The sequence below is a fragment of the Scyliorhinus torazame genome, chromosome 3 (genome assembly GCF_047496885.1).
Source record: "Scyliorhinus torazame isolate Kashiwa2021f chromosome 3, sScyTor2.1, whole genome shotgun sequence".
Classification (NCBI taxonomy): Eukaryota; Metazoa; Chordata; class Chondrichthyes; order Carcharhiniformes; family Scyliorhinidae; genus Scyliorhinus; species Scyliorhinus torazame.
Genome location: NC_092709.1, coordinates 175,494,175 through 175,514,251, shown reverse-complemented (window position 1 = coordinate 175,514,251; position 20,077 = coordinate 175,494,175). Strand labels below are relative to the sequence as shown.

Here is a 20,077-nt window from a genome sequence, read left to right as displayed (position 1 = left end):
AGGCTTCAGCTGGAGTAAAAAGAAGCAAATATTTGCTGTTGGAGTGCATTGATTGACAGGCCATCTGGTGTAGGTTATTGAAAAACCATTACCTGCACTTTCAAGGGTTTATTGTTAACATTTCCCCAGGGCTGCTATTAAAGCTGAGTGCTTTGCGAAAGCTTAGCAAAGTTTCAATGGCTCCAAAAGCACTTAAATCAGCAGGGCGAGTGGGGGGGGGGGCACTAAGTTCACATTTTGATTGATAGTTTTAAGAGGTTTTTAAAGAAATAGTTGTCTTTAATGTGGCTTTGAATAGAAGTCTATTTTTTATAACAGATTAATTAAAATCTTTTATTTTAACGGTGACATCCTGTTGGGAATAGCAAAAGGTGGAGTGGACTCCATTTTCACTCTCTTGATTTTTGCTTGTACAAGTAAAATTTAAAGTGCTGGTGGTGTGCATGGGAGACATGTGCAGTCACACTGTGGGAGACGTTTTCAGTGGTGAAACCTACCATCAACTGTCAATGCAGCAGGTACAGGTGGGAAAGTTGGCCCTTAAAGACAAAACACGGAGGCTTATCATCCTGGCCACAACCTTCCATGAGATGAATCCACATTTGAATAGTGTTGACACTGCTATTTAAGCTCTTCATTTTATTACCTCAGCTGACAGTTCCCACCACCCCTACCTCACCCACCACATCCAAGATGCCAGACCCCTCATACTTTGCTCATCCAAGCCCCCAACCCCATCCTCAGTACTCCCTTGGATCCCTCTTCCCATCCTCCATGCCCTGGCACAACTCCACTCCTCACCCAACTCACCCTTGTCGGTCCTGAGCCTCCATGTAAGCTGCCATTCTGCAGCTCCCCTCCCTCGCGCTGCAGAATTCAACAAGCTGACCTCAGGCACAACTGCACAAAGCCAACTGTTACACACAACCTTTGAATGAAGGTGAACTGACTTCCATGAGATTCTCATGTGCTGCTGACTTATCATGAAGGTAGAATGTGATTACAAAATGTTGGTTTTAAATATAATGAGTATTCATAGCATGCAAAGTTACACAAGGAGGAAAATGCCATGGGGTGAGCATGGTCAAATATGCTGCAGAGTTAATCTCTAAATTTGAACCTGCCATTGGGAAAGAGAAATGTCAGCTCCTGCCTAATTATGTCACCCTGCCCTCCACATTTCCTGCTCTTACCTTTGAATGGTTTCAAATAAGTGTTTTTTTGTTCAGTAACAAGCATGTATGAGTGAGAGCTCCATTAGAACATGAGAAGATTTTTTTCATCGTCACATGACACCTTAAGTTTTTCCAGAGTGGGTACTGGGTTAGTGGCTATGGAGATTGCATGAGCAGTATGAGGTGGCATGGTTGTGATGTGGGGGCAAAGGGGGAGGCATAGGTAGTTGGAGATTAGGGCGTGTGACGGCTGGAGTACCATACAACTTTTAAAACAACCGGGATGAAATCTCAGAGAAATCAGCCTGCCTCCGCACTTGCCCCCCTCTCCTCCCTCCCACACCAGCCCCCCGATCGCCATCCGCTTCCATGTCCGACTACGATTGGCTCACACCACGATCCCACTCCTGCCTCCCCAGGGTAAAAACTGTGTCTATAGTGAGACAGTTCTGCCAAGTTGGGAAATTTTCTGAACTGAGCTACCTGCTACCAGAGCGAAATCCGACCCCTTAACTCTGGCTCTCTCCCCAAGGTGCTGTCAGACCTGCTGAACATTTCCACCATTCTGTTTTTTATTTCAGATTTCAGCCATCCAGAGTATTTTGTTTGTACCTTTCATGCTGATAACTGGAATTTCAAAGCAAAGTACAGTGTTGCTTTTTAAACCTTTTTGTTGATCGATATTGTCCATGTGTTTATATCTCAAAGGCTTGTAATGTACACTGGCGGCTGTCATCCCTGAAAGGGTCTCAGCAACCATGGTTGTCAATCATTTCTGAAAATGTGCAGTTTAAAACAGATCATATCAGAATTTATTGAATGTTGATATTTTAAAACTTGTGATGACTTTAAAAAGGGAGGGTCTTGTGGTGCATTGGGTAGTGTTCCTTTCTCTGCACCAAAAGCCCTTGGTTCAAGTCCCACCGCAGGACCTGATGGCTAAGAAAGGTGTATGTGTGTTTATAATCAACCTGTAAATTCTTCCAATGTGCCTATCATGATTCTATGATTCTATGACTGCCAATAAGAGTGGGAAAGACTCCTGGCTGGCACTGCCTGATGCTGAATGGTTGCCCCTCAAACTGTGGCCCCTGATGATTTGTTCCAGGAAAACTAGCTACAGAAATATGTCTGCCTCATGAATTATGATGACTTTAAAAATGCATTACAAATAATTCAGTAAAATGAATAACCTGCTGTACATAGCAGCTCCCAAGGGTGTGCAATTACAAGAGATTCAAAGAGAAATACAAATTAGTAACAATCATGTGATTCATTGCATGCACATAACTGCAATGAAAAATTGGCATGATATGAAACATTCCATAATGCTTTAACTTGAAATGTGTCAAATTATTAAACACACAATTAGCAATTGTCTGATTTAGACAGGAGGCATTGCAAATAATGTAATTTTCGGGGAAAAATCACCTTAATAGGTACAATAATATATCAGGTACAATTAGTAGAGATAGAACACGTCCATAGATTTTCAATTTCTGTAGTGAAAACACAAAATATTTCCTTGATTGGAATTTAAGCGGGATAAATAGATATGAAGCCCAGTTGAAGATCGACTAGATTTTGAATTTGTTGACAAAAGTAATTCTGGCAGATTAATAAATGTAAGATTGTTCCTTTCTCACACTTTTTGCTAGTCTGCAGAAAACTTATTTATATAAAAGTTAAAAAAATAATTAACTGTTAAAAAGTGTACAAACGCTAAACAATACACATTATGTATTGTGCTAAAATGGCTATTAATTTGATCCATCCTTATCATTTTAATTGTAATATTTTCTTTGAATCAACCATAAGCTATTTGTTTCAAGTGGACTGAAAATCTCTCAATAGGATTTGAATGTTTTTAATGGAACAATAAGAGTTGATGTTAACTCTTTCCATAGGAGGTCAAATTATATTGATGTGAATCATACAAAAGCATGAATTAGGACCAGGAGTAGGCCACTCAGTCCTTTCGAGCCTGCTCTGCCATTTAATAAGCTCCTGATTGATCAGAATCTTCAACGGCAAGCCCGGTCCAGTAGGTTCTCGAATGACAGGCGCTGCCGGTACACACGAGGCCTCATGCGGCGCCACCATGGCACCTCCTCCTCCTCGGCCTGTTGAGCAGCCGGCTCTCCATCCTGGGCGGCTGTCTCCTGTTCCTCTGGGGCACACTGTGCTGCTGCCCGCTCCAGCATTGCAGCTTCCTCCTCCTCCTCGAGCAGCTCCAGCTGTGCAGCTTGCCGAAGGGCATCTCCCAGGTCTGTGGCGACGAGCAGGAAGGCCACCATTGCTTCTTGTATTCCAATATCCATTGTCTGCCGGGGTGAAAGGCCAACATGTAAGCATGGTGCAAACCCCTGTGCCCAACGAGGTCCACCGGGCTACATAGTGGTCCCGGTTGGCCACTCCACCCCGCATGTCCTGCACCCCCATTCCCATACCCCTGGCCCCGTTGGTGCCCGACACCATTGGGACTCTGGCTCTGGCACCCATCCCTGATGCCAGGGGGTCCTTCACAATCTTTAGAATTCTCTGCTAATTTGAGTGAAATCAGAACCTAATCTGCCCATATTATTTTGGCAAAGTAATTAAAATCCCTTTGCAACTTCAAGGCACATTTAAAATCTCATCAACTTCCATAAATATCACTGGAAATATATTGATGAATACAGCTGAGCATTGTGTAAATCCTATAAGAGAAATGCAGCTGGCCAGATCCTTAATATAGTTTGTTGTTACCATGGTGGATACACTTTGGCATTTCCTGAATACAGGAAACCCTGGTGGCATTTCACAGTTATTTATAGAATCATGATAGAAAAACTTACCAATACTGAAGATGCACTATCTTCAAATAGCAAGTGTTTGTGAAGCCCCATTGATATCATGTTTGGTGGGGTGGGTCTGCTATTTTAAAAAAAAACATTATGAATCTATTTGATTGGGCGGCATGTGGCGCAGTGATTAGCACTGGGACTGCGGCGCTGAGGATCCGGGTTTGAATCATGGCCCTGGGTCACTGTCCGTGTGGAGTTTACACATTCTCCCCGTGTCTGCGTGGGTTTCACCCCCACAACCCAAAGGATGTGCAGGTTAGGTGGATTGGCCACGCTAAATTGCCCCTTAATTGGAAACAAAATTATTGGTTACTCTAAATTTTTTTTTAAAATTAATCTGTTTTACGTTCTTTCGTTTGTAAAGAAATTAAAAGTAAAAGCTTTCCTAAATATAAGACCATCTGACTTAAGACGTTACAGGGAGTGAATACGCAAAAAGGTTCATCTGCTACAGTTCTCAGTCATCAGTACTGAGAATTCGAAAATGGTATTTCAGTGGGAACATTTGTGCGTGTGATGCCTGCATATTAACAGCTGCAATGGCACTGGGATGCTCATAGCAGCACATAAATTATCACACAGCCTGACCTGAGATATAACAGTGTTCTCTCTACGCTCCTTAATCACAAGAACAAATGCTGACATCAGGAATGGCCTAAACTGAAGATTGTTAAAACCTGACGAAGATGTGAGGGCAGGAAGGAGTGATGATGTGTGTATCATTCATTCAGTATGAGAAGTGTTCTCTTTTACAAGTCAAATCTAAATTAGACAGGTTAGAATATCAATGGAATTAGTTGTTAATGGCCTCAGTTGTGATACAAAGGGAAAAATAGGAGAAAAAGAAGAATCAGTAACATGCTGATTTCTGCAATTGGTACAATCGAAAAGTGAACACCCACACAGACTGTTTGGGCTGAATGACCAGTTTATGTGCTGCAATTTCTAGGTATTTCGATTAGACACGTCAGGATATTAAAAGGCACAATGTAATTCACAATTTAGAGCTCACAGTTGACAAGTTTGAAACTAAACACTGGAGGAAAAATCTCTAGCGCCATGTATTCAGAGTATATCGATTCATGTCCTCCAGTCAAACAGTTCCTGATTTGGGTCATACCAGGCAAGAAAATATTAGATGGATCCAATGCTATCTCCCAGCCCGAGGACAAATATTGGTTGAGGTTATTGGCAGTAGATGGCTGTCATATTTATCTCAGAAATTCTGCCCCTGTTCCCTGCACCCTCCCTTCCTCCATTTAATCCCTGAGCCACCACTAAATTCCAAGTCAGGTGGCTAACTAATGAGCCAAAGACATCCTCAGATGAGTGAGTTTCTTGCATCAGCACTTTCCCATCTCCATCTTAATTGCAGGAGGTTTTCCCACGGCCGGCAAAATGCCCGCAGCTTTACACACAATTTAGTGCGCCTGGCCACCATGTTTCCTGTCGCACGGGCTGGATTAAATTCCACCCAGAGTTACTTAATGTCAATCAAATGGAAGCAACAGGAAAATAATCATCTCTCAGACTGTGCCTCCTGACATTGTTGATCTGCACAAAATAAAGCAGCCATGTCTTTATGATAATTTTATTTTTTAGACTTTACTTCAACCAAATTTTGATTTCAGTAATATGATCCTGGATAAATGAAACGTTTTCAAATCAAATGATTATCCCCATTAGTTTAGCAGGGCATAAGTTTGTTCAAAATTTGTAGACATTGCAAGTCTAGTGAAAGGAATTTGATGCAAGTGCATTAAGCTACGATAACATGGATGACAGTCATTTGTAGGCAATAGTTTCTGAATGTTAACTGGTTGCAATAAATTATTTGAGCCAATTACTTAAACTAACAATCACACTAGCCACAAAAAGGCCCGTAAGAAAATCTGCAATTGTTATTACACAATATGGGGCGATCTAACCAAAAAAAACAGAGTCCGTTCTGGAAGGGATGAGAAGGGTCTTTCCAGTCGTTTGGAGCACTGGGAACCACCCTGCTATCAAACGGCTCTCTTTTTATTGAGGTCTCAACCGGGGATATCTCGTCAAGGCTCCACTCAGTTGCATTTCCTGCACTGAGGAGCCTCTCTCGACCCCTTCAATGTAACCCCCGGACCACCCCATTGCCTGAAATTACCTACGGGGGGGGGGTCATTGAGCCCCACACCCCACCTTATAGAGGCAGAGCACACCCGGGCTCGATCCCTGGTGTGGGCAAAATGCCACCTGGGCATCTTGGCAGTTTCCTGGCCATCCTGACAGTGCCACCTGGGCACCCTGGCAGTGCCTGGCTTGCACCCAAGTGGCACTGCTAGGGTACCCAGGTGGCACTGTCAGGGTGCCAGGCTAGCAGTGCCAAGGTGCCCAGGTGGCATCAGCAGTTCCAGGGTGCCACCCTGGGAGACCCCCTCAAAGTGGCATTTTGCCTGGTCCCTGTTTGTGGGGACCAGTGCTAAACGGTGCCCGGCTGAGGTCTCCTCAGCAAGGCCAGTAAATCCCGGGAGCCAGTTAGATCTGACGTCGGCAGAGTTCTGTAAGTCTGGGACCTGCCCATTTGGGCGGGATCCAGATTGAGACATCTCGCGAGATCTTGTTAGATCTCGCGATGCGTAATGACCATCAGGAATTCTGGAAGAGGCCTCTTGGGGCACCTACCTGCCGCGTCCCATCCCGATTCCGGGGGGGACATGACCAGTAAATCGCGGCCTATGATTCTGTACACGCACCCCACCATAGTTGAAAATGTTCATAAACCACCAAGTTACATAAATTACAAAGTGGTGGATTTGTTAATATATTTTTGCAGTTTTTGCAAATGAGATTTGTACACAAAAATAAACAGAAAAGATCAGGGGCGAAATTCTCCGACCGCCCGCCGGGTCAGAGAATTGTCGGGGGCTGGCGTGAATCCCGCCCCCGCAGGTTGCCGAAGTCTCCGGCACCGGATATTCGGCGGGGGCGGGAATCGCGTCGCGCCGGTTGGCGGGTCCCCCCGCGCGATTCTCCGGCCCGGATGGGCCGAAGTCCCGCCGCTAAAATGCCTGTCCCGCCGGCGTAAATTAAACCACCGACCTTACCGGCGGGACAAGGAGGCGCGGGCGGGCTCCGGGGTCCTGGGGGGGCGCGGGGCGATCTGGCCCCGGGAGGTGCCCCCACGGTGGCCTGGCCCGCGATCGGGCCCCACTGATCCGCGAGCGGGCCTGTGCCGTGGGGGCACTCTTTCCCTTCCGCCTCCTCCACGGTCTCCACCATGGCGGAGGCAGAAGAGACACCCTCCACTGCGCATGCGCGGGAATGCCGTCAGCGGTCGCTGACGCTCCCGCGCATGCGCCGCCCGGAGATGTCATTTCCGCACCAGCTGGCGGGGCACCAAAGGCCTTTTCCGCCAGCTGGCGGGGCAGAAATTCATCCGGCGCCGACCTCGCCCCTTAAGGTTGGGGCTCGGCCCTTAAAGATGCGGAGCATTCCGCACCTTTGGGGCGGCGCGATGCCCATCTGATTTGCGCCGTTTTGGGTGCCAGTCGGCGGACATCGTGCCGTTTCCGGAGAATTTCGCCCCAGATTGGCAATCAAGCCAGTTCCTCTTTATTTCAGGAAACAAGAACCTCTTTCTCCAATGTCCTGAAGGAAATCAATAAATGTTATTAAGAATTTCTAAAACACAATCCCATTTCTCAACAGATAATCATTCAGCTCCTCTTAAAGGTGGCAAATGACCCACATCAACAACCATCTCTAAATGTTTATTCTAAATACCATAAGGTTCTTATCCTAATCAAAGTTTTTAGCTGAAATGCAGACAAGCAAATTCCCTGATTTAGCTCTGGCATACCAGGTAAGGATGGTGATAACATTGGTAAAATTATAGAAAAAGATATGAAACATTGGACAGCATGTAAAACTAGTTGCCAATTCAATGTGGTATAGGTACATATGTTGGTACCCCCACAGTGCTGTTAAGGAGGGAGTTCCAGGACGTTGACCCAACAACAGTGAAGAAATGTGATGTAGTTCAAAGTCAGAATGGTGTGTGGAAGAAAACATGAACATGTGGTGTTCCCATACATCTGCAGCCCTTCTCTTTCTAGGTGGTAGAGGTCACAAGTTTGGAAGGTGCAGTCTAAGGAACTTTGGTGATTTGCTGCAGTGCATCTTGTAGATGATACACATTGCCACTGTGCATTGGTGATGGAGGGAGTGGATGTTGAAGAAGTGGACGGAGTGCCAATCAAGGAGCTGCTTTTTCCTGGATGGTGTTAAGCTTCTTGAATGCTGCTGGAGCTGAACTCATCCAAGCAAGTGGAAAGTATTCCTTTACACTCCTGACTTGAGGGGCGTCATTCTCCGACCCCCCGCCGGGTCGGAGAATGGCCGTTGGCCGCCGTGAATCCCGCCCCCGCCCCCGCCGAAGTCTCCGCTCCCGGAGATTGGGCGGGGGCGGGAATCCAGCCGCGCCGGTTGGCGGGACCCCCCGCTGGATTCTCCGGCCCGGATGGGCCGAAGTCCCGTCCAGGAATTGCCTGTCCCGCCAACGTAAATCAAACCTGGTATTTACCGGCGGGACCAGGCGGCGTGGGCGGGCTCCGGGGTCCTGGGGGGGGGGGGCGCGGGGCGATCTGACCCCGGGGGGTGCCCCCAAGGTGGCCTGGCCCGCGATCGGGGCCCACCGATCCGCGGGCGGGCCTGTGCCGTGGGGGCACTCTTTCCCTTCCGCCTCCGCTACGGCCTCCACCATGGCAGAGGCGGAAGAGACTCTCCCCACTGCGCATGCGCGGGGAAACTGACAGCGGCCGCTGACGCTCCCGCGCATGCGCCGCATTTCCGCGCCAGCTGGCGGGGCAACAAACGCCATTTCCGCCAGCTGGCGGGGCGGAAATCCCTCCGGCGTCGGCCTAGCCCCTCAATGTTGGGGCTAGGCCGCCAAAGATGCGGAGACTTCCGCACCTTTGGGCCGGCGCGATGCCAGTCTGATTGGCGCCGGCTTTGGCGCCAGTCGGCGGGCATCCCGCCGTTAGGGGAGAATTTCGCCCGAGATTTGTAGATGGTGGACAGGCTTTGGGGAGTCAGGAGGTGAGTTACTTATCATATAATTCCCAGCCCCTGTTCTGCCATGGTATATGTATGACTGTCTCAGTTCAGTTTCCAGTAAATGGTAACCCCCCAGGTTGCTGCTAGTTGAGGATTCAGCAATGGAATGTCAAGGGGAGATGGTTGGATTCTTTTTTGGAGATGGTCATTGCCTGTCAGTTGTATGGCATGACTTATAAGCCCCAGCCTGAATATTGTGCAGGACTTGCTGCATTTGGGCATGCAGGGCTGCAATATCTGAGTAGCTGCAAATAGTGCTGAACGTTGTGCAATCATCAACAAGCATCCCCGCTTCTTTTAAAAAAAAATTTAGAATACTTAATTCATTTATTCCAATTACGGGACGATTTAGCATGGCCACTCCACCTTCCCTGCACATCTTTGGGTTGGGGAGTCGAAACCCATGCAAATATGGGGAGAATGTGCAAACTCCACATGGCCAGTGACCCGGGGCCAGGATTGAACCTGGGACCTCGGCACTGTGAGGCAGCAATGCTAACCACAGCGCCACCGTGCTGCCCCGCATCCCCACTTCTGACCTTGTGATTGAGGGAAGGTCATTGATGAAACAGCTGAAGATGGTTGGGCCAAGGAACTCCTACAATCCTGGGACCAATATAATGATCTCCAGCAACCACAACATCTTCCTTTATTCTAGGCATGGCTCCAAACAGTGGAGAGTTTTCCCTCTAATTCCCATTGATTCCGGTTTTGCTAGGGGTCCTTGATGCCAAACTCGGTCAAATGCTGCCTTGATGTCAAGAGCAGTCACTTTCACCTCACCTTTTGTTCAGCTCTTTTGCTTAATTTTGGACTGAGACTATAATGAGATCAGGAGCTGAGTGAGCTTGGCGGAACCCAAACTATGGATCAGTTCACACCACTGAAGATCAAGTTAACCCCCACAACTCCTTTATTTCTACATGGTTCCCAAAGTAGTAACCAAAAAAGAAGAAATACTTTTAAAATAGTGAAATAGTAATCTGAGATTAACAACTCTGGATTCAGCAGACTGACTTACAATAAAATAGCCTAAATATGGAAGGCTATCAATAGAAGATAGTTTGCTGTTTCAAAATTTTACAACATACAGTTTGTACATTTTTGTTTTGGGTAGAATTTTTCTCCATGAGCAAATATTTCTTCCGAATAAACACAATGCTTATGACTCTCTAGTTTCTTCTTGTCATTCTAGCTGAACCATAGGTGATTCATCATCCTCTGACTTGTTTTCCAATGAACATAGAAATCACCAAAATTTCCACTTTGTTCTTTCATTCATATCCACAACTTCTTCTATTCGTCCTTCTACCCTCTCCAGTCTTTTACAGGGGCGAAATACTCCAGAAACGGCGCGATGTCCGCAGACTGGCGCCCAAAATGGCGCAAATCAGACGGGCATCGCGCCGCCCCAAAGGAGCGGAATGCTCCACATCTTTGGGGGCCGAGCCCCAATCTTAAGGGGCTAGGTCGGCGCCGGACGAATTTCCGCCCCGCCAGCTGGCGGAAAAGGCCTTTGGTGCCCCGCCAGCTGGTGCGGAAATGACATCTCCGGGCATTTTAGTGGCGGGACTTCGGCCCATCCGGGCCAGAGAATCACGGGGGGGGCCCCGCCAACCGGCGCGGCGCGATTCCCGCCCCCGCCGAAAATCCGGTGGTGGAGAATTCGGCAACCAGCAGGGGCGGGATTCACACCAGCCCCCGGCGATTCTCCGACCCGGCGGGGGGTCGGAGAATCTCGCCCCAGGTTCTCAATGGCATCTATCCACCGACCTGCCATTTTAACCTGAGGCCTGGCAGCTGGTGGATGCCCTGTTAGGCAAAACCTGCTGGCAACAACCACTAGGGCCAGTATACGGCTCATATGCTACCTTTAAAAGGTAAACGTTTTGTTTCCAAGAGGAGAAGACGAAGGGGTGGAGGAGGCATTGTCGCAACATAGCGACCAGTTTACCTCGATGGGTGAGGAGCAATGGACGGTGGCGGAGGTCAATAAGGGACTGAGATCCAAAATGGAGGACTTGGAGAACAGGTCGAGGAGACAAAATTTGAGGATGGTGATATTGCCCGAGGGGGTGGAGTGCCCGAAGCTGACTGATTTTGGATCACGCTCCACAGTGGATGGACATGGTACTGGTCAGGTGGAGGATGGATGTGGGGTTGTTGGCGGATCGGAGCATCTGTGACAGGAAAAGAAAGGTGAGTGAGGAATATGTGGCGTTCAATTGTACAGGGGATTTCTCGCCGTTGATGATTTGGGAGGCCCTGAAGGCAGTGGTGAAGGTGGAGGTGATTTTGTTTATGGCTAAGGTGGATAGGGATAAAGGAGTTGCAGGCAAGGCTCGACCTGCTGTCCATGGGGAAAGCAATGCATCAGCTGAGGAGGGTGAGGGGGGCAGTCTATGAGTAAGGGGAGAAGGCAGGTTGTATGTTGGCAGGTTAGCTTTGTAGGCAAGCCGTGGCGAGGGAGATAGTTTGGGATTGGGATAGGACGGGGAAGGTTGTGGTCGCCCCGGAGTGGATTAACAGGTATTGGAGGAGTTTTATAGGTACTTGGATAAGTCGGAGCCACCAGAGGATGAGCGGGAGATGAAGGAGTTTTTGGGGGAGGGTTAGAGTGCCCAAGGTTCCTTAAATGGAGACGGTGGGGTTGGAGGGATCGGTGGTGGTAGAGGAAGTGAGGGCAGCAAGAGGGAAGATGCAGGCGGGGCCGGATGTGTTCCCGGTGGAATTTTACAAGAACGTTAAGGATAAATCGGCGCCATTGCTGGTGGAAATGTTTGAGGACGTAATGGTTTAGGGGGTTTTGCCGAAAACGATGGGCAGGCCCCTATCTAGTTGCTGCTAAAGAAAGATAAGGACCCGGTGGAGTGTGGGTCGTATAGGCCCATATCTCTGCTGAATATGGATGCCAAGGTATTGGCAAAGCTGCCAGCATTAAGGTTGGAGGTGGGCCTTCTGAGGGTGATCGGGAGGATCAGACAGAGTTCGTTAAGGGCAGAGAGTTGTCATCGAATGTGAGGCGATTGCTGAATGTGGTGCTCTCTTCGGCAGAGGGAAGGGAGCTTAAGGTGGTGATGGCGTTGGATGCGGAGAAGGCGTTTGATCGGGTGGAGTGTAGTTATCTGATTGCGGTGTTGGAGAAGTTTGGGATTGAGCCTAAATTTGTAGCATGGGTGCAGTTGCTGTATAAGGAGCCGATGGCGAGTGTGCACATTAATTATATGAATTTGGGGTATTTTTCAATGCACCGGGGAACAAGGTGTTGCTCTTTTTAATCTTAGTCTATTTGCTCTGATTACGTCACCTTTGCTCATGAGTCACCAGGTATCTTTATGATACCGCCACGTGGTTCAAGTTCAGGTTATGATTAATAATACAGCACACCGCTTAGAAAGGATTAAAACAACGGTCATTTATTATATACAACAAGCAATATTAATACCCTAATACTACTTTCTATATAATAAACCTATCACTACTGGCCAATACTTAACTTAGGAAGAGCCCACCAGATCAGGGAAACGAATGGCTTGTCCAATCAGATCTGGCCCGCGGGATTCAAAAGGCTGCTACAGGTCGGTGGCTAGGTGTCTCTGCCGGATAGTGATCGCTGGATTCAAACTTACTGTTGCCGGTTGCTGTTCTTGCGAAGGTCTCGAGCAGGCGAAGAGGAGAGAGAGAGAGATCTGAACTTGGCCCCTCACTTTTATAGGGCCCAGGGGCTTCCCGCCTCCCGGGGCGGCCCTTGACCCTGAGTCCCAAGTGATTGGATTTGTTCCCAATCCCTGGGGTCGATGTGTCCAATGGTGAGGCGATTCCTCGATCGGGGGGTGGTCGTTCACCTGTGTTTGTTTCGGCCACTGCAGGCGCCGACAGGTCTGGCCCGGTATTCAATTGCTAATATGTTGCAATTGTTCCCAGGGATAGCCGATTTAACTGCAGATGTCTGGATAGATGGGCTGCAAACAGTCCTGAATGTAACTGCAAATACCTGGGTTGATGGGCTGTTGATAGCCCTGAGTATCGATCTGGGCTAACTTCCCCAGAGCCGAATATGCAATACTGTCTGCAGCTGCCTGCTTGTGTCTTGTTAGCTGCTTTTCCCAGCAGTCTTTCGGGTTAGCCATTTCAAACTGGGTTTTGGCCAGATTAATCGGAACGCAGCCATTTTACGTGGCTACAAAGGCTGGGGTGGCCCATGTCCCCCCTTCTGTTTGCGTTGGCCACAGAGCCCTTGGCCATTGCACGGAGGAGCTTGGAATTGTGGAAGGGGTTAGTGAGGGGGCAGTGTGGAGCACAGGGTCTCCTTGTATGCAGATGTCTTTTTCTACATTTCAGAGCCGGGCTCCTTGGTAGCTGACATAATGGGTTTGCTTCAAAAATTTGGGACGTTTTCAGGGTATAAGCTGAAGGAAAAGCAAATATTTTGTGGTTTCCTCTCCAGGGATGGGGGCTCGGGTAGGGGAGGTTGCCAGTCCGTGTGGCAGCTTTAAGTATCTGGGGATGGCCCAGATCTGGGCAGGGCTTCAGAAGTTGAATTTCTCTAGTTTGCTGGGGAGGGTAACGGTTGATTTGTCGAGGGGGGATAATCTTCCTGGTGTTCACCGGCCTGGTGCAGACAGTAAAGATGAACATTCTACCATGGTTTTTGTTTTTCAGTATATGCCGGTCTTTTTGACTGAGGCATTTTTCAAGCGGGTGGACAGGCTGATTTCTTCAGTTGTATGGGCGGGGAAGGCGGCCAGGATAAGGAGGGTGACACTGCAGAGTGGATGGCAATCAAGGGTTCATGTACGGGGTTGGGGTTGCAGCTGCTGGCAACGGAGCCTCTTCTGTTGGCTCTAGGAATGTAATCGGTGAGTCAGGTGGTGGTGGCATGGTTGAAGATTTGGAGGCAGTTTTGGCAGCATTTTAGGTTGGGAGCGGGGTCGGGGCAGCAGGGGTTGGGGTGCGCCGATCAGGGGCAATCAAGGGTTTGAGGTAGGGAGGATGGATGCGAAGTTCCGGGGATGGGAGGAAAGTGGGATCAGGGAGATGAAGGATTTGTTTCTGGGAGGGCGGTTTGCGAGCTTGAAGGAGTTGAAAGACGTTTGGACTGGCACGGGAGCAGGGGGGTGGGGGGACGGTGCTTAATGGAGGATTTTGGAGGAGGATAAGATGTCCATGGAGGGGGTTAAGGCCAAGAGGGAGGAGCAGTTGGGGGAGGGATTGTGGTGTGAGGTGCTGCGGAGGGTGAATGCCTCGACGTTGTGTGCAAGACTGGGGCTGATACAGGTCAAGGTGGTGCACAGGGCACACCTGACAAAGTCAAGGATGAGCCGGCTGTTTGAGGGGTAGAGAACATCTGTGAGCAGTGTGGGAGGGGTCCTGCTAATCATATACATACGTTCTGGTCCTGTCCGAAGCTGGAAAGATTTTGGAGGGCGGTTTTCAGTACCATTTCGAGAGTTTTGCATGTAGATGTGGAGCCCGACCCCGGGAAGCCATATTCGGGGTGTTGCAGACAGGTGTGGTGGCAGATGTCTTAGCCTTCACCTTGCTGATTGCTCATGGGCGGGTCTTGCTGTGGTGCAGATCAGCTTCTCCGCCCTGTGCCTTGGCATGACGGGGAGATATGCTGGAGGTCTTAGCCCAGGAGAAGGTGGAATTTGCTCTGGGGGGAGGGGGGGGGGGGGAGGGGGAGGCGGTGTGCAAGTGATGGGTTCCACTGAAGCTGGAGTTTGTTCATTCTGCATTTTGAAGAGTTGGTTACCGTTGACTGCTGGGTGGGGGTTGGGGGGTTGGAAGGTTTGATTGGGTGGAGGGGGGTTTCAATGTGTTGGGTGGGTTTATTGTTGTTGTACCATGTAAAAGGTTGGAAATTGGGAATAAAAATATATATTTTTAAAAATCAGATATAGGGTAAGTGGAATATAAGAATAGTCCAAGACTCCCGGCTACCATTGTCAAGCAAGCGTGCCATGCACTTTGCCGTTGAGTAGTTAAAATCAGGCTCTATATGTCTAACACTCTGCATCGGCATATAGGACACAATCTACTGGCCGTGTCACATTCCTGTTTTGGTGAACCGGAGCGCGGCGCCGCAGGTAGATTCCTCTTCTGGGATCTACCCAGCTCGCTATGCCTTATGAGATCTAACAGGATTTCGCGAGACGTTGTGATCTGAACCCCACCCATTGTGGGTGGAATCAGTATTTGGAAAATCTGCAGCTCGACTCACTCTAATTTGCACTCGCCTGATCTACCAAGACCTCCCGGGTCTAACCCCTTTGCCTCGGTGACCTTAGGCAAGCACCATTCAGTACTGGTCCCCACAAACCAGGCAGAATGGCATTTGGGGGAGGGGTGCTTCCTGGGGATCGGTGGCCCCCAGGTGTTGCACTCTGAGCAGGGTGGCACCCTGGCACTGCTGGTTCCACCTGGGAACCCTGGCACTGCCACCTGAGTGCCAGCGTGGCATTGCCAAGGTGCCCAGGTTGCACTGCCAGGCTGGCAGGGGCAGCTCCAGGGCGCAAGGCTGGTGGCACCAGGCTGGCATTTCTCCAGCCCCTGGGATCAGGCTCAGGGGTGCCATGCCCATGTGAGGTGGGGTGCGGGGGGCCCTGAGGACGCCTTACAGGTGAGGTGGGGCTTTGGGTGAGTCTGGGATCACTCTCCTCATGCACTGAGGAATTCTGGTGAGCGAAGTTCCTCCGTGCAGAAAATGGGACTAAGTGCGGCTTCGGAGGGGTGTTCCTGCTGAGGCCCTGGATTGCAACAAAGCCCCACCTCACCTGTTAGATAACGTGGTCTGTCTCGGTACTGCAAGCACTGCGAAACACCCGGTTAGATCGCGCCCATACACAAGTACATTCATGATTTTCAAGCACTGTTTCCAGGTTACGGTGAATGAAGTGCGATGCCACCTCCAACTTAAGCAATCTCATGACAGTTGCAATCACAGAATTATCACATATCAGTTCTGTAACCTCACAATGTATATAATTTACAGTGCGAAGGAGGCCATTCGGCCCATCACGTCTGCACCGGCCTTTGAAAAGAGCATCCTATTTAAGCCCACGCCACCACCCTATCCCTGTAACCCAGTAACCTCACATTACCTTTTGGACACTAAGGGGCAATTTAGCATGGCCTAACCTGTACATCTTTGGACTGTGGGAGGAAACCGGAGCATCCAGAGGAAACCCACGCAGACACGGGAAGTGCAAACTCCACACAAACAGTCACCAGAGGCTGGAATTGAACCCAAGACCCTGGAGCTGTGAGGCAGCAGTGCTAACCACTGTGTCACCGTGCCACCAATGAGAAAAATGAATTTATTTGTTACTTGGTACTGGGATCAAAGGAGGTAAAACTGTGAATTGAGAGAGATGACTTGTGGATTTTTCTTATGTGAATTGTGAAACTGTTGTGATTTTATGTGAGGTCAATTTGCTGTGATTTCTTGGTGAATTCCTTGTTTTTCCCCTTTCATTGCAATAACATAAAAATAATGCTTCTTAGCAATGTACTAAGATCACTACAAATTTCTCTCAGACGCGAAAAAATTTGTATTTTTTATCTTCAGAGACGGAAAAACCACTGATATACAAGATGAAAGACATCATTGATCTCTGAGGTGATTTTGCACCAACAAAAACAAGAACTGCATTCTGAAAATGAAATTTTATGAAACATTCATCAATCTCAAAAATAAATCACTTGAAAATCTATTTACTGCGCAGGCAATCTTGAGCACTGCAGAAATCACCAAATAAAAAGGGGAAAAGGAAATCCAGTAGCATAAAAGCAACATGGGTTGATAAATATGACAAAATAATGAATATAAAGAAGATAATTAATCAGAAATACTGAAAATTTTGATATAACAAATGAAGGGTGCGATACTGAACTGAATACAAAATGTGATGAGCAGATTTTTTTAAAGATGGGATTGTTCCCAAAATGCAAACAACATTACAGAGGGAAACACCAAGTGGATTGAAAAGCTTGGTCTTAAAATTCGAAACAATCCTGTTAGACTTTAACCTGATGTTGTAAGACTTCTTACTGTGCTCACCCCAGTCCAACGCCAGCATCTCCACATCATGGTTAAAATCTCTTGTTTTCCCCATTGTGAGTGTCTCATCGTTGAGCACAAAATGTCGTAAAAATGCCAACATAATTATCGTGTTGGGTGTTCTTATGTACAAACGATCCAACACGGCTGGAGATGGTGTAACTCAATTTTATTAACTACTCAACTGTAGCAGCACACTGCTAACTTGGGTACGTGCATTACCAGCTAATCTGTGAACCCTGTCCTATCACTATCTGGGTGAGGCACTCAGCACATGGTGAATGTCTGAGTGGCAGGCTCTGAGCTCGGTGCTCTGAGCTGGCTGCTGCTGGAATGAGCGGGAACTGTAGTGTCCCCTGTTTTTATAGTGCGTGTGCTCTCACTGGTGATTGGCCGCGATGTTGTGTGTGTGTTGGTTGGTCCTACTGCATGTCCATCAGTGTGTGTTTGATTGCACCATGATATGCTGATCTAAATATCATGACATCCCCCCTTTTCGCAAAGAATATGTGCCTACATGATAATAAATAAAGAAGTGTGGTGAATGCATCTAATCATGTGTGTGCAATATTTACAACAATATGTACATGTGGCTATACAATATACACAGGAAGCTGCCAGGTGCAGAAACTAACTATGTTACACCAAGAACGAAATCAATGTCATTAACAAACAATAACAAAATCTTAAACAGTATGGCAAAAAGTCTGAAACAGTATGTCCGAACAGGTCAGTGAGTCCAATATGAAAAGGTTCATAAAGTAAGTCTCTCAGGTGGGCGACGAATTCGAGTTGACCGCCTCAAGGGTGGGTCAGAATCCACTGGCTGAGGAACAGGCCGGGCCACGGTCGAGTGAGGAGGATGCAGGGTGTCCGGAAGGTCAACAAAGTCCATTGCAGGGACAACAGGAGGGCGTGGCACCAGTGCAGGGTCATGTAGCGAGCGCGGAACCAGACAAAGGACACGCCGATTGCGGCGGCGAATAGAGCCATCAGGCAGATGAACCAGGAACGAGCGGGGAGCTATCTGTCGAAGAACCTCAGCGGTTGCCGACCAGCCGCCCTCCGGAAGGCGTATGCGGACATTATCTCCAGACGCCAGGGCAGGAAGATCTTTCACCCGAGCATCATGTGTCACCTTTTGTTGCTCACGCTGTTCCTGCATCCGCCGAAGTACCAGAGCATGGTCGAGGTCTGGGACGTGAATGGATGGCACAGTGGTCCTGAGGGTGCGACCCATAAGCAGCTGGGCCGACGATAGGCCGTGGACAGTGGGGCCGAGCGATAGGCCATCAAGGCGAGGGAGAAGTCAGATCCTGCATCAGCAGCCTTGCAGAGGAGCCTTTTAACGATATGGACGCCCTTTTCTGATTTGCCATCTGACTGAGGAAGCAGAAGACTGGACATCACGTGTGTGAAGTTGTATGAGCTGGTGAAGGAAGACCATTCCTGACTCACAAAGCAGGGGCCTTTGTCTGACATCACAGTGAGCGGAATGCCGTGGCGAGCAAAGGTCTCTTTGCAGGCCCGGATGACGGCCGATGACGTGGTGTCGTGCAGGCGTATGACCTCTGGATAGCTGGAAAAGTAGTCGATGATGATGATATAGTCCCTGCCGAGTGCATGGAACAGGTCCACGCCCACGTTCGACCAAGAGAACGTGACCAACTCATGGGGCTGAAGGGTCTCACGAGGTTGTGCCGGCTGACAGGTGGGGCAATTGAGCACAGTGTTAGCAATGTCCTCACTTATTCCCGGCCAGTACACAGCCTCTCGGGCCCTCCATCGGCACTTCTCAACGCCGAGATGGCCTTCGTGCAGTTGTTCTAAGACAAGCCGGTGCATGCTGTGTGGGATCACGATGCGGTCCAGCTTCAGGAGGACACCACCAACGACTGCCGAGTCGTCCCGAACGTTGTAAAACTGTGGGCATTGTCCCTTGAGCCATCCATCCGTCATGTGGCGCATCACACATTGCAGAAGGGGGTCGGCCGCAGTCTCACGTCGAATGTGGGCCAGGCATGCATCAGTGGCCGGCAGATTGGCAGAAGTGAAGGCTACATGTGCGTCGACTTGGCAAACGAACCCCTCAGGGTCGGACGCTGTGTTGACTGCACTGGACAGAGCGTCTGCTATGATGCGGTCCTTACCCGGGGTGTAGACAAGTTGAAAGTCGTACCTCCGGAGTTTGAGCAGAATGCGCTGGAGGCGAGGGGTCATATCATTGAGTTCCTTTTGAATGATGCCAACCAGCGGGCAATGGTCAGTCTCCACAGTGAACTGGGGAAGGCCATACACATAGTCGTGGAACTTGTCAACGCCAGTCAACAGGCCTAGGCACTCCTTTTCAATCTGCACATAGCGCTGCTCTGTGGGGGTCATGGCCCGTGACGCATAGGCGACTGGGGCTCATGGTGAGGCATCATCCCGTTGCAGGAGGACCGCCCCAATGCCGGACTGGCTGGCGTCAGTCGAGATTTTCGTCTCCCTTGCAGGATTGAAAAACGCCAGTACCGGGGCGGTGGTGAGCTTGACCTTGAGCTCCTCCCATTCATGCTGGTGGGTGGGAAGCCACTGGAATTCAGATGTCTTCCTGACAAGGTGCCGGAGAGCTGTAGTGTGGGAAGCAAGGTTGGGAATGAACTTCCCCAGGAAGTTGACCATTCCGAGAAAGCGTAGCACCGCCTTCTTGTCTGTGGGCTTCTGCATGGCCGTGATGGCTGCCACCTTGTCGGCATCCGGCCACACGCCCAACTGGGAGATGTGGTCCCTCAGGAACTTCAGCTCGGTTTGTCCAAAAGAGCATTTGGCTCGGTTAAGACGCAGGCCCTGGTCCCGTATCCGTTTAAAGACGTGCTGGAGGCGACTGATGTGCTCCTGCGGTGTGGTGGACCAAATAA

General features: G+C 49.1%; 1 protein-coding gene across 3 annotated transcripts in view; it reads right to left on the bottom strand.

The window, feature by feature from the left end:
• pcdh7b (protocadherin 7b) overlaps nucleotides 1-20,077 on the bottom strand; it is a 612,544-nt gene that overhangs the window by 366,699 nt on the left and 225,768 nt on the right. Inside the window, exon 2 of one of the 3 annotated variants that reach the window (XM_072496539.1) lies at nucleotides 2,972-3,499. The exons of the other annotated variants lie outside the window; for them this stretch is intronic. Within the exon in view, the coding sequence (XP_072352640.1) occupies nucleotides 3,200-3,499 (300 nt within the window). The 3' untranslated portion in view covers nucleotides 2,972-3,199. Of the gene's footprint in view, nucleotides 1-2,971; nucleotides 3,500-20,077 lie in introns of those variants that run through there. 3 annotated transcript variants of the gene reach the window in all.